General features: G+C 57.3%; 1 protein-coding gene and 1 long non-coding RNA gene across 7 annotated transcripts in view; one reads left to right on the top strand and one right to left on the bottom strand.

The window, feature by feature from the left end:
* LOC123577715 overlaps positions 1-1,803 on the top strand; it is a 14,725-nt gene extending 12,922 nt beyond the window's left edge. The window contains exon 4 of the long non-coding RNA XR_006702043.1: positions 1,140-1,803. This is a non-coding gene — a long non-coding RNA (uncharacterized LOC123577715). The remainder of the gene's footprint in view (positions 1-1,139) is intronic.
* The window catches only part of ZDHHC7 (zinc finger DHHC-type palmitoyltransferase 7), a 26,846-nt gene continuing 2,136 nt past the window's right edge, over positions 1,480-26,189 (bottom strand). For 2 of the 6 annotated variants that reach the window (XM_045439884.1, XM_045439883.1), the window contains 7 exons: positions 14,780-14,865; positions 11,885-12,215; positions 7,424-7,548; positions 5,381-5,477; positions 4,884-4,965; positions 4,041-4,171; positions 1,480-3,372 (listed from right to left, as the gene is read on the bottom strand). In XM_045439884.1, coding sequence (XP_045295840.1) covers positions 3,196-3,372; positions 4,041-4,171; positions 4,884-4,965; positions 5,381-5,477; positions 7,424-7,548; positions 11,885-12,199 — 927 coding nt within the window. In that variant the 5' untranslated portion in view covers positions 12,200-12,215; positions 14,780-14,865 and the 3' untranslated portion in view covers positions 1,480-3,195. Of the gene's footprint in view, positions 3,373-4,040; positions 4,172-4,883; positions 4,966-5,380; positions 5,478-7,423; positions 7,549-11,884; positions 12,216-14,779; positions 14,866-15,112; positions 15,840-16,652; positions 16,953-18,101; positions 18,228-24,066; positions 24,269-26,189 lie in introns of those variants that run through there. The other 4 variants (XM_045439885.1, XM_045439888.1, XM_045439886.1 and 1 more) reach the window with 4 other exon arrangements.

Raw genomic sequence — 26,189 nt, forward strand, 5'->3', positions numbered from 1 at the left:
GCTCCTGGAGCAGGGCGGGCGGCAAGGCAGGAACCACCCCGTAACCAGGGAGGCGGGCTGGGGCGGAGGGAGACTTGGTGACAGGGAACAGGGCACACACACGGCACCGTTAGCTCTAGGAACAAACCCCGTCGCAGGACCCTACTTGGTTTAGCAGCATTTGTTTTGTCATCTCGAGCTGTCATACGGTATCGGGGAGCAGATACAGGGGGCGAGCGGGGAGGGGAAGGGAAAGTCGGCAGCCTGCCCCAGACGGCAGATATGCTGTGCGTACAATCTCCTCGCCCTTTCCATCGGGCCTGGCAACCGAGTCCTGCCTGCTCCGGCAGACCAAAAGCAAAACCTGGCATGCCCGGGTGGCTCAGTCAGTCGGTCACGCGTCCGACTCTTGATTTTGGCTCCGGTCATGATCTCGAGGCTCGTGAGGTCGAGCCCCGCGTCAGGCTCTGCGCGGACAGTGTGGAGCCTGCCGGGATTCTCTCTCTCCCTCTCTCTCTAAATAGGCGAGCTTTTAAAGCAACAAAGCGAAACCAGTCGCAGATCTGTACCAGCGTATCTTGGCTTCGTGTCTTCGGGCTGTCTTTGCTCAAATTGGAGACGGTCTTAAATCTGGTCCCCGGTCCATAGTGTAGGCCACTTACCCTTTCATCGAGAGCGTTGGAATGCCACTCCGGGCCACCCGCAGGACGCTCTTCTCCGCTCAGGCGGCCGAAACGAGTTCACGTACGATGGAAGACGGGATTAGCCACCTTTCTACTCGGATCATGTTTTCCCTCTCCATCTTAACCCCACTGTCACACTCCTGTGGACGGAGTCAGCGTCACACCCTTGGAGGAGGGACACGGGGCACGTGGCAGCAAAGTCCTGCGTGGACGCGAGCCTGAGGGTCGCCGCCGGCCGGCGTCTGTGCTCAGGGCCGTGTCTCCGTGTTCCCACCCGTCTGGGATGCCAGCAGGCGCCTCACGGGATGGCGCGGGCCCTTCCTCCCTCCGTGGCGGTGGGAGTGCCCGGCCCAGCCGCCCCGCTTACGGGCCTGTGGCTCCCTCGAGCACAAATGCTACGTCTGTCTACTGAGGCTGTAGGCGCCGGGGTTCTGGATCCACGAGACGGATTTTTTAAAAAGTGTTTTTATTCCAAAGGGCACCAGAAACACTGCAGGAATGCTCACAACCAAGCGAAGTGGGACGCCAGGCGCCCCGCCGGAGCAGATGTGAAGTGTGGACGCGGCAAAGTCCGCGAGGGCAGCGCCGAGGGCCCACGCCGCTCGTCAGGGCGCCGGAGCGTTTGGGGGCTTGGCCAACGCCGCGGGAGTCAGGAACCAGGGAGAAGCCAACTGCCGAAGACAGCGACAGTGTGCGAGGACCCGCGCCACCTACCGAAGCGCCTGGGGCCGGCAGGGGCCGCCGCGCGTCGCATACGGGCGGTGCTGGAGGCGGCGAGGACACCGGACCTGCACACACTTGCCGAGTCTCACGGGAATCCACCACTTGGACCACTTTTTATTGATAAACAGGTACACACATTAAAAGCCTCACACCGAAGCCGGACACACGCGCCCACCGCGGACAACGGATGTGCAGATGCGTGACGCAGCGCGACTCCTGGCGGCTCGCCGCGTCTGGGCCCCTGGGGCCTGTCCCTCTGGTGGGGACACGGCCCCCGCCCCGGGGCTCTCAGTCCGTCTCCGGGACATCCCTCCGCTTTGCTCGCCCGGCTCCAGCTGCGGTAGGTCCCCCGTGGATCTGCGTCAGCAGGGGCGGAAGCCTGACTAGGACAGGGTGCGGGTTCGTTAAAACCAAAACCCAAACCCAAACAGCTCACGGGTGAACGGAAAGGCGTAGAAGCCGGGAGGGGAACACCGGCTCTCGTCAGCGTGCAGGCAGGCTTGGAGGAGAGCCTCGGGCTTTGTCAAGGACCGCTTCGTCCGGAGTCCCCCAAAACAGGTACAAACTGAGCAAGTTTAAGGCGAGTCCCCACGGAGGGGAGCTGTTTGCTTTCTGATGGAAGTTTAAGCTCTGCACCAAAGGTCCTACTGGATCGCTTGGGACGTGGGTGGAAAAACAAACATGAACGATACAAAAAATAAAGCTGCTGCCATCCTGAATACTCTGCGAGTGACTGAGGCTCGGGGTCCCGGGGCTCTGCCTTGGGGTCCCCTCACGTCCTCCGTGCCGCCAGTGTCTCTCTGCGAGTGTCTGTGGCCATGCCCGCCCCCCTCCACCCCCGGCAGCGGCATGCGGCCGCACGGCGTACCCGGCCGCCACGAGACTTCTCACCGAAGTGCCGCTAGGACACTCCTGGTGTGGCTGGAACAAAAAAACACATCAGTTCCGAGGCCCTCATGCACTCGGGACCTGGAAAATAAAGTCAAAACAGGAGGGCAACGAAGGACCACATGGGAGTGATTGTTCTTTGGATCAAGACATTCTCCAAAATGCAATACATTCATAATTCATGACAAGCCCCAGGGGACAAGGGTCCCGAGGCAGCTCTCCCCTCATCCCTGAAACCTCGGATTCTGGAAAGCAGCTCGCCGGCCGCACGCAGCTGTTACCTGTTAGGTCGCCGCAACAACACCGCCCAACTTAAGCGCGCGCGCGCGCGCCCACACGCGGACCTGCCGACAGGGTCGAAGCGGCCTCTTCGGGGCAGTGGGCGCGTGCCGAAGGCCACCTTCAGCGTTCAGTGCACAGATCGTTTGCAAACTCAGTGCAAAGTATCGAAGCTCATCGAGACCAAAGTGTTGTCTGTGTCAGGGCCCCTCCTCGATCAAGGGCGCGCACTAATGAATCCCAGGGCCAACAGGAACGCCCTGAAACCGTTAAGCTGGAGAATTCTCATTCACTGGATTGACTTTTTTTTTCTCTTCATGACTGAAAAAAGCAGCTTGGGACACAGGATTTTAACAACCCATGTAATACCCCACACCACCTCTTAGAAAATGCAGCGTCCCGAACCAGAACCCTGTGTGCAGGAAGGTCGTGACACTTCACGCGGCCACGTACCTTCCGTTAGTCGTATAGGTGGAAACCGGCCCCCGTCGCTGACGTGGGCAGTCTGCGATCTGTGACTACAAACATAAAACTGCTTGCTGCAGGCATCTGGTCTGTCGGTTCCGTTCGCCCTACTGGTCACAGGTGAGCTGCCGCCGCCCTTCCGGACTCGACTGAATCCCTTCGCGTCCGCCGACGGGCCTCAGACGGAGAACTCTGGGCCTCCTTTCCTGGATCTGGTCTGCGGCCGCCCCAACCGGAAGCCGACGAAGGGGTTCATCCAGAGGAGCGAGGGGGGCCCCCCGAAGACAGACCGCATCCCCTCCCATCTCAGCCTCCGCTCCCACGTCGGCTTCTCACTCTTCAGCCTCTCGATCTCCTGGAGGCAGAAAGGAGAGCAGGTGGGTGGCAGGCAGCACCGGCAAAGCCCCCGGCACGCGCAGGTCGGGCCCCGCGGTCACGGCAGAGGAACCGCCACAGTGTGGGATCCGGTTCCGTGGGACAGCCAGGTGCTCAGGTGACGTGTGGCCTCGCGGTCAGCAGAGCAGACCCTCCTTGCCGGGCCGGCCCCGCGGCCTCCTGAGTGCATCCAGGCCGCAGCCACGGGCCAAACCAACATGAGACACGGCCGGCTGGGGGCCACCCGCATATAGTGGTGGCAGGGCGGAGCGCGCCCTCTGGGCCGGGGCACCGGCCTTCTTTCCGTTTGTTACACACCTTTACCCAGTGTCTGCCCTAGACCCTCCAGGGCAGAGGCATGAAGCCCATCGGGTCCCTGCCCCCCACTCAGCCGGTCTAGGGGCTGGCTCTCCCAGAAACCGGGAATCGGCCTGGCTCTCTCTGCCCGGCTCTGCTGACTCTCGAATCAACTGATCCCTGAACCTGCATGGCGCATAGACAGGGGAATGACCAACACAGGGAGCCCGCCGCAGCTTATGGAGACGGCCCTACCTCCCGAGTTAGTACACTTGCACCCGTTGTGGCTGCTGGCCTTTCCCACTCACTCAAGCCAAATGCCGGGCGAGCGCAACGGAGAAGGAAGCGTACCGTTTCGTCATTGCATATGGAGTGAATCTGGGTACCAAACATAACCGCGGTGAACGTGAAAAACAGAAGACCCTCAAGGCACAGGAGGATCAACAGGATTACAGTCACCGGAGGCGAGAAGTCACTGCATTCTGTGAACGAGAGAGAGCGGGCCGTGAGAGGCCACCAGAGCACAGCAGCCCCCCAAGCACGGGACGGCCCAGCGGCTGCGCACAGGAGCGTCCTCGCGGTGCTGGCTCCGAAGCCGGCGTGGACGGACGGAAGGGCTCATCCGTAAACGGGCACGTTCGCCGTTCACCACAGGGCGGGGGCGGCCACCCCTCCAGGCACAGATCCACTCTGCCGTCTCTAGGCCAGCTTCCCCGTCACCCCAGGTTCCTGCTAAGACTGCACGTGCACGCTCAACTGCGTACTGACCTTCAGCGAGAGCTAGGGGAGGGGACAGCCCTGCAGGCCCCCCGGGGGTGAGTCTGTCTGACCTGCCGGCCGGTCTGCGGCGCGGCAGTCAGCGCCCACCTGACTCGCTCCTGCCGCGCTGTGCTTTGGGGGTCCAGTGACGCGAGGACCACACGGAACAACCCCCAGCTGGCTGACCAGAAAGCAAATGCAAGGTTTGGTGGGAGGATGCTGACTTCCAGGCAGGCTCCCACTCTGCAGAGCGACTCAGCACCAACTACTTCTGGACTGAGGAAGGACGATTCTGTGCACGTGGCTTCAATCCACGAGCAAAACAGCGGTGTTAAAACCCGTATTCCTTCCTAAAGGAACTTGTCGATTCCTGTAGCTTTTCCCTTTCGGCCTGACGGCGGGCACTTGTGGGAAAGACACCCACGCCGAGCTTACCGGTCCACTGCCCTCGGACACAGGAAATGAACTGGAGGCCACAGAGGATCAGAGCGTGGACTGAGGACAGAGCTATGTACATCTGGAACAAGACAGAAGCCGATTAGCACTCAGGGAGCGATGACATATTTTAGGAGCAAAGGCCACGTCGGCGTGTTGACCCTGTCTCGTTCGTCAGTCACAATTAAGGGCGGGAGGAATCAGTCCCAGCGGTTGCCGGCTGCCCACCCGAGCTCACGATGGACGCGGGACGCGTTTCGCCCAGCTGTTAGCACCTGTGACTCAAGGCATCTGAGCGAGGAATTGGACGAAACCGCGTCCAATACCTAAACTAACATGAGCAGACACACCTGCCGGGGTGCGTCCTACCCACCGCGGCACAGTTTATCACGCGGGTCCCGGAGAACCTCGTCAGACGGGAGAATAAGTTCGCCTGCTCCGGGCAAGGCTCTAGTTACAAACCCAACACGAGTCGGCACGCGAGGATTTTGACTCACAGTGAAGAGCACGAAAAACCTCTGATTCTTTTCTCCCACGCAATTGTTCACCCACGGGCAGTGATGATCCATCTTCCGAATACATCTTTTGCAGATACTGAAAAGGAGAAACCTGTCGGTGTTCCACGTGCTGAGAACACACGACCCCAGGCCACGCATCCGACGCACAGAACGTGGTGCTGGGAAGAGGCCTCTGGGAAGGGGCTCCTGCTCTGGAGGAGGGGCTGTTGTATCGGCCACGGTGAACACGGGCTGCTCTGGGCAGGGGGTGCTCTGGGGAGGGCGTGCTGTGGGGGGGCTGCTCAGGGCAGGGGGCCGTTCTGGGAAGGGGTGCTGTGGGGGGCTGCTCTGGGGAGGGGGCTCCCCGGGGCAGGGGGCTGTTCTGGGGAGGGGGTGCTATGGGGGCCCTGCTCGGGGCAGGGGGCTGTTCTGGGGAGGGGGTGCTGTGGGGGGCGCTGCTCGGGGCAGGGGGCTGCTCTGGGGATGGGGTGCTGTGGGGGTGCTGCTCTGGGGAGGGGGCTGCTCTGGGGCAGGGGGCTCCTTGGGGCGGGGGTCTGCTCTAGGGAGGGAGTGCTGTGGGGGCGCTGCTTGGGGCAGGGGGCTGCTCTGGGGATGGGGTACTGTGGGGGTGCTCTGGGGAGGGGGCTGCTCTGGGGAGGGGGCTGTTCTGGGGACGGGTGCTGTGGGGGGCACTGCTCGGGGCAGGGGGCTGCTCTGGGGATGGGGTGCTGTGGGGGCGCTGCTCGGGCAGGGGGCTGCTCTACAGAGGGGGTGCAGTAGGGGGGACTGCTCTGGGGCAGGGGGCTCCTTGGGGCGGGGGTCTGCTCTGGGGAGGGAGTGCTGTGGGGGGGCTGCTCTGGGGAGGGGTTCTCTGGGGAGGGGGTGCTGTGGGGGGTGCTGTCCTGGAGAGGGGTGCTGTGGGGGCGCTGCTTGGGTCAGGGGGCTGATCTGGGCAGGGGGTGCTGTGTGGGGGCTGCTTGGGGCAGGGGGCTGCTCTGGGGAGGGGTGCTGTGGTAGGGGCTGCCCGGGGCAGGGGGCTCCTCAGGGCAGGGGCCTTCTCGGGGCAGGGGGCTGCTCGGGGCAGGGGGCTCTTCTGGGGAGGGGGTCTTCTGGGGAGGAGGTGTGGAGGGGCGCTGCCCGGGGCAGGGGGCTCCTTGGGGCAGGGGGCTGCTCGGGGCATGGGGCTCCTCGGGGCGGGGGGCTGCTCTGGGGAGGGGGTGCTTTGGGGAGGGGGTGATGGGGGGGCTGTTCTGGGGATGGGGTGCTGTGGGGGTGCTGCTCGGGGCAGGGGGCTGCTCTGGGCAGGGGGTGCTGTGTGGGCGCTTCTCGGGGCGGGGGGCTGCTCTGGTGAGGGGGGTCCTCGGGGCAGGGGGCTGTTCTGGGGAGCGGGTGCTGTGGTGGTGCTGCCTGGGGCAGGGGGCTGCTTGGGGCAGGGGGCTGCTCTGGGGAGAGGGCTCTTCTGGGGAGGGGGTGCGGGGGGGCTGCTCTGGTGAGGGGGTCCTGCTCGGGGCAGGGGCTCCTCGGGGCAGGGGGTCTTCTGGGGAGGAGGTGTGGAGGGGTGCTGCCCGGGGCAGGGGGCTCCTTGGGGCAGGGGGCTGCTCGGTGCATGGGGCTCCTCGGGGCGGGTGGCTGCTCTGGGGAGGGGGTGCTTTGGGGAGGGGGGGATGGGGTGCTGTGGGGGCGCTGCTCGGGGCAGGGGGCTGCTCTAGGGAGGGAGCTGTTCTGGGGATGATGTGCTGTGTGGGCGCTTCTCGGGGCGGAGGGCTGCTCTGGTGAGGGGGCTCCTCGGGGCAGGGGGCTGTTCTGGGGAGCGGGTGCTGTGGTGGTGCTGCCTTGGGCAGGGGGCTGCTTGGGGCAGGGGGCTGTTCTGGGGAGGGGTGCTGTGGGGGGGCTGTTCTGGGGATGGGGTGCTGTGGGGGGGGCTGCCCGGGGCAGGGGGCTCCTCGGGGCAGGGGGCTGCTCGGGGCGGGTGGCTGCTCTGGGGAGGGGGTGCTCTGGGGAGGGGGTGTGGGGGGGCGCTGCCCGGGGCGGGGCCTTCGGTACCTGCAGTGATGGGCACGCTCAGGCTTGATGCAGCAGCACTTGGGACACTTGTAGATCACCTCCCCGGGCTTCAGCTGCAGACTCTCCACGTGCTCCTTAGTGGCATTTCCTTTGGGCACTGCCCCCTGTAGCGGGACAAGAACGTATTTTGGTTCCAGGGAAGGAAAGCTCAAAAACAGAATCAGTGAGCGCACGCGCTTCGGTCTGAGATGCCGTCGGATGATGCGCGATGCCACGGCTGCCGCGTAAAGTGCGGCGATGTGACTGTCCCTCGGCGGGACCGGAAGTCACTTCCCAGGAAAAGTGGCATCTGCATTCACATGAACTCGAAATAGCTTCTCACCCTTTGTCAGTCGCCTGAGTCTTTCCTGCCTTTACGCAGAACACGCCGGAAGCGAGGCTTACTCGTCAGGCCTTCCCGACTCAAGGGCGCTGCCTGTCCCCGAAGGGCGCCAGCGTGTTCTGCTGACACCCTTCCCTGTCACCGCGCTCTCACGGGCAGGGCTGACGTGACCGGGGTGGCCCAGAGTTTTCCCATCAGCTGCAGCCGGGCAACCCTCACGGGACGCAATCAAGAAGGACCTTCTCGGGGCGCCTGGGTGGCGCAGTCGGTTAAGCGTCCGACTTCAGCCAGGTCACGATCTCGCGGTCCGTGAGTTCGAGCCCCGCGTCAGGCTCTGGGCTGATGGCTCAGAGCCTGGAGCCTGTTTCCGATTCTGTGTCTCCCTCTCTCTCTGCCCCTCCCCCGTTCATGTTCTGTCTCTCTCTGTCCCAAAAATAAATAAACGTTGAAAAAAAAATTTTTTAAAAAGAAGGACTTTCTCTCACGTCTGCGAGGCTGCGTCACGCGCCCGCGTCTGCCGGCCTCGCCACGGGCGCTCACGTACACACACCTGCCAAGTGCGGCCCTGAGACGGGATCGGTGCCGGCCGTGGGGAGGGCCCCGCGGTGGGAGGGCAGTGGCGGGGGTGCCCCACGTGCTGGCCAAGGTGAAATACGGCAAGAGGCAGAGCGCCAGCGAGGCCCGGGCAGCGGTCACCGGGGGATGCAAGGTGACCACAAGTCCGCGGGACGGGACTCCAGGAGCCACGGCGGGGCGCACGAAGAAAGGGGACCCGCTGGCGTGGAGGAGGCTCGTAACGGTGGCAAGGTGGGAACGAGGTCCTCTCTCCCACCGGTTAGCGCCACGGAGCCCGCACCTCGAGCAGAAAGGCACGCTGGGAAGTGCAGGCCGGGGCCGCGGAGGGAGCGCAGACCCGAGGAGACACGAGGCGGCAGTGAGCAGTGGCGGGGACGGCGAGGGACTCCTCGAGGCCCGGGCACGAGCCGAAGCTGCGTGGGGCAAGGGCTGACCTAATACCCGTGCACCAGCAGGAGGAGCCCAGCCCTCCCTGCTCCTCAGTTTACCTCCCAACACACAAGCACTTGTCCCTTGGCCGTCCTAGCACTGGGAAGCTGTTCGGGTCAGGAGCCTGGTGTTTCCTAACACTACAATTTTCTCCTTAAGAAAGATTTAAAAGTGAAAGGTTCAAAACATTTTGGCTTTGAAAATTTAAGTCAGGATGTTAATTTTCGGGGATTTACATACCACAATCTGGAGTCTTTAATCAGGTTTCCTCCACCCATCCGGTAGTCACAACGCTATACGGATCTTACAAACCCCGCAACGTACACGCTCCGGGTGACACTTCAGTGTCACGTGTTTCCATAGTAGGAGACAAGGGACCCAGTTTTAAAACTCCACACACCTTCATTTTTATGAGACAGACACGTACCCTTCCCCAGTACCCACTGCCGTACCGTTCTGAAAAGCAGACACCCCAACAACCGCCCCTCTTTTCCAAGAGATCCCTCAGGACTGTTTCCTGACAGAAGGACAGCCGCACGGCCCTCACGCGGGGCTTAACGGCTGGGGGGCCCCCGCTGGTGTTTAGGGCGTCTTTCTTCTGGTTCCTGGCCCAGAACCCCGGGGAGGCGACAACGCTCTCGGGGCCTCGGGAGGCCCTACACTGATTCTGCGTCCCTGTCCCTCTCCCGTATCTTTCCATCTCATCCCAACTCCCTGTCATGCGTTCTGGATCCCCAAGACCTAGCCAAGGGGCAGCTGAGAACAGGGCTTTCCCTTAGACCTACACACTCATTTAGGGATCTCCCAGGGTGCAGGGAGCATGTGAAAACAGGCACAGGGGTGCAAGCTGGGAACTCCAGAGTGCAGTGAAAGCCTGAAGACAAAGGCCCGGGTGACGAAAATGTCCTAAAACTGACTATGGTGGGGGTTTCACAGCTCCGGATAAGACCCACTTAACTATGCACTTTAAAAACGTAAGTTTTATGGTATACGGATTAAATTCGAATTAAAATGCCGACATCCAAGGCCCCAAACTCCTCCTTGACCTTGGAAGGCCCACCCTCTGAACACTGCATCCAACGTTCTCTGTAGTGACCCGACCAGGAAAACGAATGTGTCCGTGCAGGACAGACGCAGCGTCCTGCCCACACCTTCTCTCTACCGCCTCTCCTCGGCTCCCCCCAGCCTCCTCGGGGCTTCCTCCAAGGGTGGAGACCTTTTTCCGTAGGAGGAGGGGGGCCGGGATAGGAGCTGGACCGCAGGGCCCAGGAGCAGGGTTTCACTCCCAGAGGGAGGCCGTGCTGAGTCTCTGACGGACATCAGAGTGGGCTGCGGTCAGAGACTGTGAGGTGAGGCTACAAAGCCACTGGGAGGCCACGCATCTGAGTTCGTCCCACAGCTCCGCTCCCGGCTGCCCACCCGGCCGGGTCTATAATGCTGCCCTCTGCCCAGGACCCCCACTAGGCAAGGGACCGAGTGAACAGAGCAGGGAAAAGCCCCGGGATCTGAGCTCAGACAGCAAGAGTCACATCAGCGTCCACGTAAACCACGCTCTGCGGACTGATCAGTATCGCTTCAGCCTCAAACTCCTCATCTCATTTACAAAAAAATCGGTACAAGACGTTAACTTGCCAGTCTTTTCTTTAGAGAGAGCCACCAACAGACACGAGCCCTGAAGCCTGTAGTTCACAAATCAGGAGCCCCCGCCCCCGAGGTTTAAAACCACTGTTTCAATGCTGTCGAAAGAACCTGTTTTCAAATGAAGCTCCCCAGGGACCACAAGCACCCGGCCGTGCACGCCGACGGCCGGAACGTCTCCGCGGAGCCTGCGGGCCCTCCTGCCCCACACAGCGGCCCTCCGCGTCCCCTCCGGGCTCTGCGGCAAGCCCGGATCCAGGGTCTGCAGGGGACTCCTGGCTGAGCTGTAAGGGCCTCAACCTCTCTGCTTACCTAGAGGAGGTCTCACACCTCAGAGAAAGAACCTCAACCCCAACGCACAGCTTCTGAATCCAGCGGCCTTCGGGACGTCGGGGACCGATGGCAGTTCACGGCGTCAGGTCTTTATTCCGAGGGAAATCGCTCCCACACGGAGCCCAATACAGCACCTTGGTTTTGACACCGCACGATACACCCGGGCCGGGCTCTCTCCCTGACCCCTGAGCCTGAGCCGAGGACACCTCCCTTGCATAGTCACTTCCTCCCGGGTCAACGACCCACACCTGGTGGAACCAGTGCGGTCACTAAGGAGCTCTCCCTCCCCGCTGCACAGACAAGCAGGACCTTGACCCTCTCCAGGCTAGAAAGAGATGCTAGCCTCGGCTTCTGTGTGTAATTACAGAACAATTAGCGAACTGTGAAGCTAGAAAGAACTTAGAGATCATATCTAACCTCAATTTAGCCCACTGAAGTTCAAGTAGTTACTTCTGGTCAAAAGACCACGGAAAGATTAGTTACGTGGTGAAATCTAGAACCAGATCTCCCAGCTGTGAGTCTGATCTGCAGAGAAACAAAGCACTTAACCCAGGAGGGACTTGACAAATCACTCAGGGACACCTTTACATTTGCACAAACAGCCCGATGGGATGGATTTTCATTTCTGCACGGAGACCCCACTTTGAGCAATGTTTATGCTCCAGTTCAGACACGAAACAAGCAGGGTGCCCGTTGGGTGCGGCTGGGGAGGCGCGTGACTCCTGATCTCGGGGTCACGAGTTTGAGTTGCATGGTGGGTGTGGAACCCGCTTTCCATAAAGAAATAGGGGCGCCTGGATGGCTCAGTCGGTTCAGCATACGACTCGACTTTAGCTCAGCTCATGACCTCGTAGTTCACGAGTTTGAGCCCTGCGTTGGGCTTTGCGCTGAGTGTGGAACCTGCTAGGGATTCTCTCTCCCCCTCTGCTTCCTTTCTCCACTTGTCTTTGCTCGCACACTCTCTCTCTCAAAATAAACAAACAAACTTAAAAAAAAAAAAAAAAAACCCCACAAAAATGCTACGCGTCTGTACCAGGAGTTAATAAAAGCCCGAGGCCAGAGGAACAGCACCTTCGCCACGGGGTCTGTGGTGCCCCGCGACCAGACACGAGAGGGGATGAAGGGTGACCGTGGGTACTCACGGGGTCTGTGAGCATGGTTCTCAGGTGGGACGACAGGGCCAGCACCGCTAGGCAGTTAAAAAGGACTCCGTTGACCACAGAGTACCAGAAGTCTTTGGAAGGCAGCAGCATGACGAAAGTCACCACAAAGTCCGCATAGACGACCAGGAGCCACGTCATGACGGCACAGATCATGCCGCAGCCGTCGCGGATGAACCAGACCCTGTCGGCCACGTCAGCCTCGGAGGAAGAGGATGACGAAGAGTCGTAATTGTCGTTTTCGGCCAGGAGAGGATGATGCTCGACATCCCGGAGCCGGTGTCCTGATGACGGCATGGTGTCCCCGGGCACCCTAGGAGACGGGACAGAGCTGATGAGGCTCGGGTCGGGGCACGTGCACACTGGTAAAGCGGACGGGTCAGTCTGCTCCGGACCATCTCGCGAGACGGTCCACACACAGCAGAAAAGAACATTAACAACGGAACAAGACCTGAACTTTAAAATCTTTGACCTCAGGGACTAGTTTACAGCCTATGACACAGTACACCCCACGGCACGAGTGACCCCGAGGCGCACACAGCCGCCGACAGCCAGCCACAGCCACAGACGAACAAAGATAAGGGAAAGAAGAGGCCGGAGACAGCCTCCCAGCCGCAGTGGAGACCAAGCGAGTCGTGCCACAGCCGCCACCCTCGCCAGCAGGCCCAGGCCGTGTCTGTGCGGAGGCCCTGGGCCCCCGTCCTCTCAGGACCCCCGCGTGCAGCGCGCTTCTGTGTCCCCTCCATCGCCCTGAGCTGTTTCGGGAGGGCGCTCCTCTCTGCTTTCACGTCTTAACACTCTCGTTCCCTCGTTAATCCATTCGCTGAGCTGTCCTCGGACACCTCTCCCGTGCTTCCCACGCTGCCCACTACAGGACAGTGCGCAGGGTGTGAGGGGACTCCGGAAGACCCCGGACTCTTCTTGGCCGGCTCTGGCTGCCGCGCTAATGCACACCCCGACAGCGACCGGAGCGGCTGAGCGCTCGTGATCGCGGTGGGGAAGGGGGGCTGGGGGTTCGCTTGGCCTTGGTGTTCATGCACGGGAAGGAGAAACACCCACGGCCTTCCATCAGGGGCCCCGAGGACGCTCAGCGTGGGAGCAGGAGCGAGGGCACCGCCGGGCCCCCACGGGCCTACAGATGGGCACGGCTCTTCCTCGGAAGCAACTGCGGCACAGCGATGACAAGGACGAGCTGACGGGAGGCAGCTCGGTGCACGGGCACGAGACCAGCCCCGGTTTCCCTCAGGCCATAAAATAACCCCGCTCGCAGGTCGGACACACATCGCTTGAAGGTTTTTTCTGAGTGACACACAAGAAACTAAAGATCAAGAGAGCGTGGACAGATCACAGCCAGCCTTCCGGCCCATCGGCGCGCCTTCCCGGGGGTCCACTCCGTGCAGAGGAGCTCCCCGCGCCCCTCTCCCCCCAGCAAGCCGTCCTGACAGGTACCGTTCCCCAGAGGGGCACGCTGGGAGAAGGGCTTTGGCACGCCAGACGTGACCATCGGAGGACGGCGCACACCCCCGGTGCAGCCCAGTTCTGTCAGTGCCCAGGCAGTGACTGGAAGCTTCTCCCGTCCCTGGAACTCTCAGGGCCCGCCCACCGGTGCTGCCTGTGGCGTGCAGACCCCCTTCTGCCTTAAGGGAGCTCCTGTGCATCTCCCCTCCCTGGCGGGCTCTCACGAAGGGTCCGGCCTTCTCCCCGTGTGCCCGTCTGCCGCATGCAGGCTGTTGGGCCCCCGGCAAGGGCATGTTTGTTATTCGGCAGATGCAACACCAAGAGACCGGTCCCTTTCTCAGATTTAAGTAGTTTCATAGCGATTTCCATGAAAGAGTCTTAGCGCATCGTCACTACACACTGAGGCCTTAAGCTGGAGAATCCCTGCGACCAGCATCCGTTTTGCTCCACGGCCACTCCTCGAGCAGGACGCTCCCCGTGACGAGCGGGCGCTTGCTTGCTGGACAGCAAGAGAAGAAGCTACAGGCCAGCCTTGCGCCAGAGCGCGTCTGGGCAGTCGGAGAGCAGGGCCCGGCGGGTCGTCCGGAGGCACGGCGCACGCTGGGCCCGTCCCGCTCAGCCCTGCCGGCCAGGTACCGGTGACAGGCGTGCTCCTGCAGGAGAAGCTGCAGACGCACGGACGCCGTGGGAGGGCGCCGATGTGCCACATTTGTCAAATCCAGCCGAAGGCCACGGGAAAAGAACCTGATAGCCCAAAGTCACTTTGCGTCCAGGAAAACAAGCCCTGAACACGGCAGGGCGCGGCCAGCTAGACCGGGTTCTCGGTCACCGGCTGCACGAGCCGGCGTTCTGCCGAGTCACTGTGTTTACACCACAGGAAGGGAGGGGAGGAAGTGAAGAAGCCATGCAGACGCTGGAAACGGGACAGCAGACGGGATACCGCCTGCAGCCGCCGGGGCGAGGGCGAGGCCCCCTCCCCCCTCAGGGCCCCACCGCCCTCGTCTCCGAGCCCTGACGGCCACCTCTGAGGGAACCCGGAGGCAGCACGATCGAGCGACGGGCAAGCCGGGGGCGCACCGTCATCAGTGGACTTTAGCGGCCGATTTAACGGGATGCCGTCCACGCTGCCGCACCTGAGCTGTTTATGCTCACGTTAGGGACAGCGGTTTCCCAGAACGCGGCAGGTGGCACGGCGGGTCGCCGCGACGTGTGGGGACTGCCATGCAGGCGACGCTTCCCGTCAATTCGCGCCCGGTGCTCACCTCGTCTGCCATACCGCTCGCTCACGGGTTCGCGTCATGGAGCCCCCTCCAGAGGCGGCGAGCGAGCCGAAGCCCACAGGTCAAAGACTGACCGTCTATACCGCACAAACCGCCCCGTCAACGAACGGAGTCAGCGTCAGCAGGGCCCCTCGCTTACCTCACAAACGAGCTCGAAGCATTACTTGAACATTTTGCGCCTTTTCTTCAGGATCTGAAGGTGCATAGTGTCCTATGTGACGGGATCTGAAAGACAACAAGATCTGATGAGAAAGGTTACTTCTCTTACGACTGAAGTACACGGCATTTCTTAGGCCGTGATTAATTCGGGGAGCTGTATAACCAACATCACACTGGTCACGTAAAGTTCCGCTATCCGGAACCACCCCTGACGATGGAGTCATCACTCCTCTGCATTTCCACTACTAGTAAACTCTGAAGTGATTCACGTTACACCTGCCCCAGGATTAAATGCGAGTCTAGAAGCCGGAACCTCTTGAGAAAGATCCCCAGGGAGAATCCAGGCGACATCTGACCAGCCTGCGTTTCAAAAGCCGACAACGGTTTTAGCGGCCACAGCAGGACAATCACAGAGAAAACCGGAGAGAGCCAGACCACGAGGGGAGAGGTACTGGACAGGGGATGCCGGGCCCGCGGGGAGGGAGGGAAACAGGGAACCGAGTGAGGACCGCCTACTGGAGGAAAACACCGCCCCCCTTGGCGTCCCCCTCTGGCTCCCGGTCACCCGCGGGCGGCAACCAGACGTGGCCTCTGTAGAAGCACTCGTGTGTGGCCCTGAGAAAAAGGGCCTGAAGATAACAAGGTGGGCGGGACCCCCGACATAAATAGTCTTTATTCCCAGCACGAATCTTTTCATTAGTTTTTTTTTTTTTCCAAGCTGTCCATTTATTTCCAGTCTTTGTGAAATATGACTGGCACGCGTCACTGTGTGCGTTCAAGGAGGACAGCATCATTCTTTGGCTTACACGTGGGTCAGATGTTTTGAAAGAAGCCCACAACAGGGCTCACGAAAGGCGAGAGCCCCAGAAAGAAACACAGAACAGGCAAAAGGCAGAGAGAGAACTTAAGAAGAAATAAAAAATCGTATCTGTGAAACAAAAGAGGAACATTCTGAGAACTTCCTAGTTACTGAAAATAAAAATGGTGACAGAATTTTAAAAACAGGATCGGACAGGAGAGGGAGGAACTCTCCCAGAAGGAGAGCTAAGTGACAAAGACAAAGAACTCAGGAGAGAGCATAAAATACAGTCGGCTGGCCCACCGTCCCGGCGCCTGTCCAGTCTTTCTCCCGTGTCCTTCCAATAGATTATTCTGCTCAAGCAAACCCTCCGTCGGTGCTGTCTTCCGAAACCAAAACCCCTGACTAGGACAGCGGGAGGTTGGCGTGCAAGTCGGGGAGGAGGAGGGGCCGGGGGTCAGGAGGCGGGAGGCGCCTCTCCCGGGGGCCCCCCAGTCCCTGCCACCAGACAGACGCTCCAGAGCAGAGCGAGGCTGCTCACTGTCCTGCCTCAAGACTCCTCACAAGCCACTTCTCCCTCAGCACCTACCCGACGACCCCCCTGCCTGTCCTCCCACCTCCACCCCGGCCACTGTCCCCTAGCACCTTTCCAGCCCTGAGCCCCTTCTGAGGAACAAACGTGGCCGTGACTCCAAAGCTGCTGAAACTAATGGGGGGGGGGGAGACTTTTAAAATACGGTATTTATATACAGTAACTTTGTTCACATAGCTATGCGGTAACCAACAACTATTAATATGCGATGATACTTTGAACTGTTTTCAGATAAGCTTACGTAACAATGTTTTAAGGTAAAGCTGGCTTTGCAAAATACAAGACCGCTCAGACGTCACGCTTAGAGCAGCATCTCTACAATGAGACCAAATCCCCAATTACTTGTATATATTTTAAAAAGTAACCAACGCAGCAACCACTTCGAAAAGAAAAGCGGCCTGGCGCTTTCTCCCAGTTAAACACCCACCCTATGACTCAACAATTCCACTTCGAGATATTTACCCAAGAACGCTGAATGTGAACACAAACATGGACAGCACTGTTCACGCACCTTTATTCATAATCTTCCGGACTAGAAGCAATCCAAATACCCAGCACCAGGAGGCGAATAAACAAACTACCGCACGTTCTTGCAACGGCACACTTCTCAGCCACAAAGCGGGGAAAAAGCTACTGATACCTGCAACAACGTGGCTAAATCCCAGAAACGTTCTGCCATCCACAGCAACTGTTTACTCAACACGTCTCTGGAGGCAAGGGAAACGAAAGCAAAAACGAACTATTGGGACCTCATCAAAATAAAAAGCTTCTGCACAGAGAAGGAAACTATCAGCAAAACTAAAAGGCAACTGACAGAACGGGAGAAGATATTTGCCAACGACGTAGCAGATAAAGGGTTAGTATGCAAGGTCTATGAAGAGCTTATCAAACTCAACACCCAAAAAACAAATAATCCAGTGAAGAAATGGGCCAAAGACATGAATAGACACTTCTCCAAAGAAGACATCCAGATGGCCAACCGACGCATGAAAAAATGCTCCACATCACTCCTCATCAGGGAAATGCCAATCAAAACCACACTGAGATACCACCTCGCACCTGTCAGAATGGCTCACATTAAAACTCAGGCAACAACGGATGCTGGTGAGGATGCGGTGAAAGAGGAACTCTTTTGCATTGTTGGTGGGAATGCAAGCTGGTGCAGCCACTCGGGAAAACAGTAGGGAGGTTCCTCAAAAAACTAAAACTAAAACTACCCTACAACCCAGCAACTGTTGGGTATTTATCCAAAAAAATTAAACTAGGTATTTATCCAAAAGATACAGGTATGCTGTTCCGAAGGACCACATGCGCCCCAACGTTTACAGCAACGCTATCAACAATAGCCACAGTATGGAAAGAGCCCAAATGTCCATCGACGGATGAACGGATAAAGAAGATGTGGGGTATATACACAGTGGAGTATTACTCGGCAATCCAAAAGAATGGGATCTTGCCATTTGCAACTATGTGGCTGGAACTAGAGGGTATTATGCTAAGTGAAATTCGTCAGAGAAAGACGAATTATCATATGACTTCACTCATATAAGGACTTTAGGATACAAAACTGATGAACAGAAGGGAAGAGAAGCAAAACTAATATAAAAATAGGGAGGGGGACAAGACATAAGAGACTCTTAAATATAAATATAGAGAACAGAGGGCTGCTGGAGGCGTTGTGGGAGGGGGATGGGCTAAACGGGGAAGGGGCTTAAGGAATCTACTCCTGAAATCGTTGCTCTCTCTATGCTAACCAATTTGGATGTGCGTTAAAAAATAAATACATTAATTAAAAAAAAAAAATGTTCTGCCATGTACATGGCCCTTGAAACCAGGCAACATGAATTTATTTTGAAAGAACTCAAAGTGGGTGTGAACACAAGGGGAATGGCTGAGAAGAGCCAAAGGTACCTTCTCAGCTGTTGGAAATGCCCCGGATCCTGAGAGGGACATAGCATCTGTCAAGACAAAAGTCGGGGTGCCTGGGTGGCTCAGTCGGTTAAGCGTCCGACTCCGGCTCAAGTCACGATCTCTCTGTCTGTGAGTTCGAGAGCCGCGTCGGGCTCTGTGCTGTCGGTTCAGAGCCCGGAGCCTGCTTCGGATTCTGTGTCTCCCTCTCTCTCTGCCCCTCTCCTGCTCATGCTGTCTCTCTCTGTCTCAAAAATAAATAAAAACACGTAAAAAAAAAATTTTTTTTTAAACTTAAAAAAACAAAACAAAATAAAACAAAACAGGGGCGCCTGGGTGGCTCAGTCGATTGAGAGTCCGACTTCGGCTCAGGTCATGATCTCACAGCTCATGAGTTCGAGCCCCGGGTCGGGCTCTGTGCTGACAGCTCAGAGCCTGGATGGAGCCTGCTTTGGATTCTGTGTCTCCCTCTCTGTCTGCTCCTCCCCCACTCACCTTCTGTCTCTCAAAAATAAATAAACATTAAAAAAAACAATTTAAAACAGCCAACAATCAACAATACGCTTAAAATTGTACATTTCATCATACATTAATTCCGCTTCACTAAAAGAATGAACAGGAGGAAAATAACCAGTGTGAGTTCATGTGCCGGGTGGGAAAGGCCAAGTGAAGCCAAGCTCCAGCCAGATGTTTCCTCCAGAAGCTGCACTCAGGAGCCAAGACGTCTCTGACAAGACGTCCCTTCAGACAAAGTTCTTGGTCTCTTCCCTTGCTTTTTACCTTGGCTATAAACAGAAAATGTGTTCTCAAACACAAACTGAAAACAAATGAACGAAAGACATCAGTATTCCTTGGTGATGAGTTACTACAAAAAAGAATCAAGAGGGGTGCCTGCTGGCTCAGCGAGTGGAGCGTGACTCTTGATCTCGGAGTTTTGAGTGTGAGCCCCATGCTGGGGGTCGAGAGTACTTAAAAAAATAAAATCTAAAAAAAAAAAAAAAATCATGATACAATTACTTTCTCTATTGCAATAAAAAGAATGTCTACCCTAGAGTCTGGTATTCATGTTTATATTACAATGCTGTTTAAACTCATTATGGCTTTAGTATTCATACGCCCACTGATGACCTATAAAAAGCAGGAATAAGCAACTCTCTGCTTCAGGCACAGAAGAAGCATATGAAGCAAACACAAGCCATGAAAGATCTACTTAATTCAAACGTGACGGGGGGCGGGGGGGGGGGGCGGTTCCAACACCATCCCCTCTACACCAGGCCCCCGATGCACAAGCACAGACAGGAACTTTAGCCCACAGGAGTTCACAGACCAGCAGAGGTGGCAATCGGGCTGGTAAATAATATGCTAAGTGTTACCCCCAAATTAGGAGCCAAGTGTGACGAGTGAGAGGGAGGACGGCAGCTAATTCTGTCTGGAGGAGCCAGAGAAAGCGTCAAGAAAGCAAGGGGACCGCGTGGTGGGCCGTGACAACAGGCAGGGCCCAGACAGGAGAGAACAGTGTGAGAAGACCCGGGTGGGAGAGGCGCACGGCGTGCTACGGGGCCTCAGGCCTGGGGAGAAGGAGGGCGGGGAGAGGCAGAGGGGACGGGCAGACCGGGGCCACTTCCGAGGTGCTCAGAACGGCCCGTGGAGGAGTCTGGAAGCCTGGACTCATTCCGCTGGAATGGGAGGCATCAGGACTTTGTAAACAGATGCTTTAAAATGTAATTGGCAACAAGGTGAGGCCCGGGTGGAAGGAGGCTGCTGCGGCCGAGAGCAGAGAAGGCGCAGGCCGGGGCCAAGAGGGGGCAGGGCCTGTGCGCCCCTATCTCACAACCAGACCCAGGAAGAAAGAGCATAGCAGGGACCGACAGCATGGGGCAGCGGGGGCACAATACCAGGACGCGACAGGGACTCCGAAACACTGCTGCCCCGGCCGCTTCTTCCGCAACGCAGGAGCTGCAGACTCAGGGAGAGAGCCCGAGACTGGGACTCACAGACTTACAGGCACCTGTGGAACACGCTGGCGGACAGTCCTCCGCCCTCCCCCTGCCCCGACCTAGAGACCCCAGCACAGAGGGGACGAGCAAAGGGGGACCGGACGTGACCACCCGAGGGGCCGAGGGGCCACAGAAGTGTGGGGCTGGAGCCCTGGAAGGGCTCCAAAGAGCCAGCAAGGGCGCCAGAAGGGCCGGGGAAGAGCAGGCAGGCCGGAGCAGTCAGCCCCACCGAAGCAGGCACTGGAGGAGCCCCTCAGGGATCTCGCCCTGGCAGGTTCAGTCCAGGGCCACGAGCCTGGGAGAGCGGGTGGTGGGAAAATTAGAGAAGCGCTTTTCAAAAGTGCCGGGAAGCCCAGGATCTACGCGGCTGGAAGGAAAAGCAGAGGGGATTCTGTTTCTCAGTTTCCGCTCGCGTGCACCATCTCAAACGCTACGGTAATCCTAAAGAGGTACAGCGGGCCCTTGAATAACACGGGGTCGGGGACGCCATCCCCACAAACAGTCAAAAACCTGTGGGTAACTTCTGAGTCCCCCCAGATCTAACTCCTAACAGCCTACCGTTGATCTAAAGCCTCACGATGATGGGGCGCCTGGGTGGCGCAGTCGGTTAAGCGTCCGACGTCAGCCAGGTCACCATCTCGCGGTCCGTGAGTTCGAGCCCCGCGTCGGGCTCTGGGCTGATGGCTCGGAGCCTGGAGCCTGTTTCGGATTCTGTGTCTCCCTCTCTCTCTGCCCCTCCCCCGTTCATGCTCTGTCTCTCTCTGTCCCAAAAATAAATAAACGTTGAAAAAAAAAAAAAATTTAAAGCCTCACGATGACGGTAACAGCCAATGAACACAATTTTTGTACGTATTCTTACGACGAAGCACGAGAAAAAGTGTTAAGAAAGTCATAAGAGAAAACACATTTACGGTATTATATACCATATCAAAAAAATTCACACGTAAGTAGCCTGCGTGGTCAAACCCGGGCTGTGCGGGGTCCCCGTTTGCACATGGGCCACCTTGGACCCGCAGGGGCTCCACGCAGCTGTCACCAAAGTGCATCTTGGTTTGACTGTGCCACGCTTTTAAAAGCCTACCACAGGCCCCTAAGTGATTTAATGGAAACAGAATGAAATATTTATGTACAGTTGAGCCAATTAAGATATCAGACCAAGAAAACATCAGCTAAGAGGCCTCGCCATGCTTACTCCTGTTTCTTTTTTCTTTCTAATTCTGTACTTCGCTGAACTTTTCTTGCCACTACAAAAGTAATTTAGGCTCGCTGCACTTTTGTGTTTTGAAAGGATGAGGGTCCAAGTGTGCAGACTCGGGGGGACGGTCCCCCTTCCTGAGAAGGAGGAAGCAACAGTGGGGCAGGGGGTCTATGGAAAACCATGGAGATGGGCTGAAGCTAAAGCCGTTTACACCCCACAGCACTGTTTTCTGAGCAAAGAGTAACCAGTGGGCTGTGGGTGTTACAAGTGCAGGAAGCCACTGAGATCGGGGAACGGTTGCTGCAGGGAGAGCGGCCGAGCGAGTGGTGGGCCCATGAGGTGCCGCAGACCCCCACTTTCTAACAACGTGATGGGACTGCTTTGCTCTGCCGTCCAAGAGCCCAGCTCAGCACCCAAAGGCTTACGCGGGGCTGGAGAGTCGCCACGATGACCGATGATTCGATGGAAAACCAGGTGTCACACAGGTGTCAAAGGCAAGGCCTGAGCTGAAATGACCCGTTGTGGAATGCAGGAGGAAGGGGAGAAGCCTGACAAGCCAGCTGGCAGAAAATTCTAAGGAGCTGGAGGTCCTGGTGAGACTAAGCACCGGGTTTGGAGGAAGTGACAAGGTGGCCAGGTCGGACGGAGGCTGGATCAGCAGGGCAGTTCCAAGAGCTCAGCAGAGGGGCCCTTCGGGGTAAAAATAAGTTCCAGCACGTGGCTGTGCAAACAGGCTGTGACCTGAAAGGACGTGAAGGGAAAGGTCTAGTACGTCTGTCCCGGGGCATCGACCTTCATCCTGGACGCTACGTGAGCCAGGGTGGAGCGGAGGACTATAGGCCGTAGAGTCGTAGCTTTACTTGCGGAAAGAAGGAAAGAATGGAGTGGCCACATAACGTGCTGTAGTGTATTTACGGCAATTACGTTCTCGAACGTTCCTTCCATCATTTTGCAGTCATGAAAGATTTAGTTTGTGCTTTCAAACCCTCCCAATAATGTATGCTGTACAAAGCCACTATCTTCTCAAATTGTTGAATCCAAAGAACAGAATATTAACACTTAAGGGGGAAAAAACCCAACAGAATATTAAGCCAAGTAAAGCCGAGTCTCAATAATATGCTGGCACATTATGCACACTGTGACAAGTAAACTCATTTAAGGTTTCTAGGAAGGTCTTTGACACTAAAATACATAACCGCTCCAGAACAGGCCTTGGATGCTGCCGATCAAAGATGGCAAATGGAGAAACCCACCCACCAGGAGCCAATCTCGTGGGTGCACGGGGATGGTGCTGGGTTTTCCTTCTTTCCCACAGGCCACGCTTCAGTCTCTTACTGGGTCCTCCTCTTTGTAGGTGCCTCGGTGGCGGTGCTCAGGCTCAGCCCTGGGTTTTCCCTTTATCTCCGCTCTCTCTAAAGGATCTTCTGGGCTCTCAGGCCCACGAACACTGCTGCTAATGATACACGTATCTGGGAAGCTCCGAAACGAACCGTACATCACTGAGTAGATCCAGCCATCTGGATCGGCCCTCACTGAGTAGATCCTCCCCAACAACCCCCTCCGCCCACCAAACCCTTACGGACCTTCGCAGCTCCGTAGGGCGTACCTCCTCCAGCTAGTTGTCAAGGTCAAAACATAGGAGTCACTCTTCACTGAACTCTTCCCCCACCTGCCCCCCCCCCCCCACCTCTTCACATCGAACCCTCCAGCAAGTCCTGTGGGCGCCATCTCCAAAACCAGCCCAAACCTGCCCTCTTCCACCTCCTGCCCAGCCAAACCACGGCCACGAGCCCTCCCCCAGGCAGTCCGCAGGGCGCCTCCCCCGCACTCCCGGTCGGTCTCTACCGTCACTGCCTCCCTCACCCCACGGCCCACCCCGAATAAGGTTTCACAGATACAAATCAGATCATACTCCTCCCTTACTTAAAGCCACCCAACGAGGGCCTCTGCCGTTAGAGTAACATCCAAAGGCCTCCCTGTGGTCTAAAGCTCTACCTGACGCGGAGCCTGCTGACCTCCCCACCTCGCGGGCTGCCACACGCCCTGCAATGTCCCGGCACACCCCCAGGACGCTGCGCACTCTGCACCTGTCTGTGCAGTGAGCTGAGGGGCAAGGAGCGTGCCCGAGAAGACTCAGGGGCACGGAGGGGGGACGGTGGGATCTGGCCGGGGTGGGGGAGGCGGGGGCGCGGTCAGGAGTCTGGGAGCCTTGCGAAAAGCAGTCGGGGAGACGTGCGGAAGGGTTGAGGGGAGAGAGAGAGAAGGGGAGGAGGAGAGAATCCCACACTTCTGGGGGAATCTCCATTTCCAGGGTGTCATCCTGAGCACGGGCTGGATGAGGTGGCCTCAAGGACGCGCTCACCGATATCCCAGAGGTTTCAAGGTTGTCCCTGCGCGAGAGCCACGGCCTGCCTCTGAAAGCTTTTTCTAAAGATCCCAAAAAGGTAAACGAACCCTCGGGAATTCTAAATCCAGAGACACAAAGAACACCAGAGTTCCAAACCTCTCTTAGGTGTCCTGTCCCAGGGAACGGCTGGACCTGAACCAGGCTGGCGAATCCCAGCCTCTTTCCACATCTTCCTAAATAGGGGTTCCTTGTTTAACATGACGTGAACTCTTGCAACATCAGACTCGCCCAAATCCAAAACAGTGGGAATACCTGACGTGCTAACGTAGCGAGCTCTCGGTTGCAAATTAACGACAATGTAAGATATCAGAAAGGCCAATCACTACGCACCCCCCGTGCACCCCGGAACTTTACATACATCATTACCTTGAAGCCGGCCGCTAGCCTAAGAGCAAGGCCCTAATATGAGCTCACTTCAGGCACGAGCAGATGCAGCCTTCCAGCTATAGTAACCTGCCCGAGCTCACAGCCAGTGAAGGGTGGACGTGGGACCGTTCTGACTCCAAAGCCCATGCTCTTCCGTTAAAATACACCGCCTCCCAGAGCACTTGGTGTTAGAAAACGCATTCTGTAACGAATAAATTGAATTAGGGAATATGGAACTCTAAGAATTCAAAGCGTTTCAACACAGAACGGATACTGTAAGAGCCTGTCTCGAGGGACACTGGCGGCCTCTCTATCCTGCCTGCCCCCTGCTTCCTGGGTGCTGTAAACAAACTGCACCCTTTCCAAAGCACCAGCTAAACACAGAGCCCTCCTCTCCTCCCACGTACCGGGAGCACTCCTCAGGCAACCGGTATTTATGAAGTCCCTTTCGCCCTCTAGACACGCAACCCCTCCACCCCTCCCTACAGGCTCGAGGACACCTCCTGCTGAGGGCTCGGCCCCCTTCTCTTCTCACCTTTCCCACCACCAAGTTTAGGCACCTCGCCTCCAATCTCCACGGTCGGTCGCGAGGTCCAACCACCCTCCATGCGGCTGCAGGAGTCATCACCAAACATCACCCGGTGCGTCAGAGTCGGTCTGGTCCAAAACCTTTCAGCCTTGCCCATGGCATTCAAGGCCCCACTGAATCTGGCTCCCCTTCCTTTTCAGGCGTGGTGCTCACACTCTCTTCCACACGGCGCGTATGCCCGTTCCCTCACCATGCCCTCTTACCCCTCTGTGCTTCTGTTCCTGCTGTCTCCTCCAAGTTGAGGAATCTCACCCTCTGCTCAGCCAAATTACCCATTGATCAAGCACTTACCAAGCCCCCGCTATATACAGGGGATTGTAGCATGACGTAATTGTTTTCCAAACTGTAAGATGCTGTGCCAACGTGAGGCATTATCTTGGACCCATTAGGATCTGGATTTTATTAGACAATACGACTCTAGCAAGGTTTTCCAAGAATGGAATAAAACTCAGGGGTAAGCAGAGCTAAGATTAGCAAGACAAAGACATGTTTGTAGACAGAGGCAAAGCAGTCAGTGAAAGAGAAAAAAAATCAAAGAGGCAAAAAGTAAGAGGAAATGACTGAATGCCGGTCCCGAAACAGGCTGACCAAAGAACAGGCACAGAGTTAATGGGAAGACGGATTCTCTCCTCCTCAGAGGTAAAGGAAAGAAAAAGACTGGTGGACATTGGGAGATATTTTAGCTAGAAAAACAAATCAAGGTTGAGCGAATTCTCCCAGTGGCCTCTGTCTCCTCCGTGCTCCAGAAGGTAGCCATTCATCAGTGGTAAAGCAAAAGAGTGTATTTTTAAGTAGAAAGGGACCATGAAAGAAGGAAGGGTCCCGTGTAATAAAAAGTTTAACCTTGCCCAAAAGGAGGTCTGGCCTTTGTCCTCGGCTGACGGTCTGATTTCGGGTGGGAGCTGGCCACGCCACCGAGGCCAACAAGGTGGTTCCGAGGGGGGTTTGGGGCACGCAGTATCAGCATGGCAATTGATGAATCACCCAATTATGCTTATGAAAGGGAACCCCAAAGAAGACTCGAAACACCACGGCTCCTCTGGGTTTCCCTGGCTGGGAGCGCCCCGCGCGTGCGAGCCGTCCCATCAATGCGAGGAATGTGACACCTTCTGGATCCGAGAGAGAAGAAGACCCGAGCTTCACCCTGGCTCCTTCCTCAGACTCTGAGCCAGAAGCCTCTTCCCTTGGCTGATTTTCATCTTTATCTTTTACCTGTAAAAAAGCCTCGACTGTGCCCTAACAGCTTTCAACAAGTTCCGCGAGTCCTTCTCAATAATAATCAAAACGGAAGGTGGTTTTGAGAACCCCAAAACTTGCAGCTGGTGTCAGAAGCGAGGGTGGTCTGACAGGACTGTTCCCTCTAAACTCTGGAAGTGACCCACTCTCACAGTCGACCTAAACACGTCTCAGATGCCGCAGCTGAATGGTCATGCGGCCAGTTGTGAATACTGACCCTGGACACTGGCTTTGGGGACACAAGGGAGTACAATGAGTGTTCACACTTTATGCTCTGCTCTAGTGTTTGACTTTTTAT

Source organism: Leopardus geoffroyi, chromosome E2 (assembly GCF_018350155.1).
Source record: "Leopardus geoffroyi isolate Oge1 chromosome E2, O.geoffroyi_Oge1_pat1.0, whole genome shotgun sequence".
Classification (NCBI taxonomy): domain Eukaryota; kingdom Metazoa; phylum Chordata; class Mammalia; order Carnivora; family Felidae; genus Leopardus; species Leopardus geoffroyi.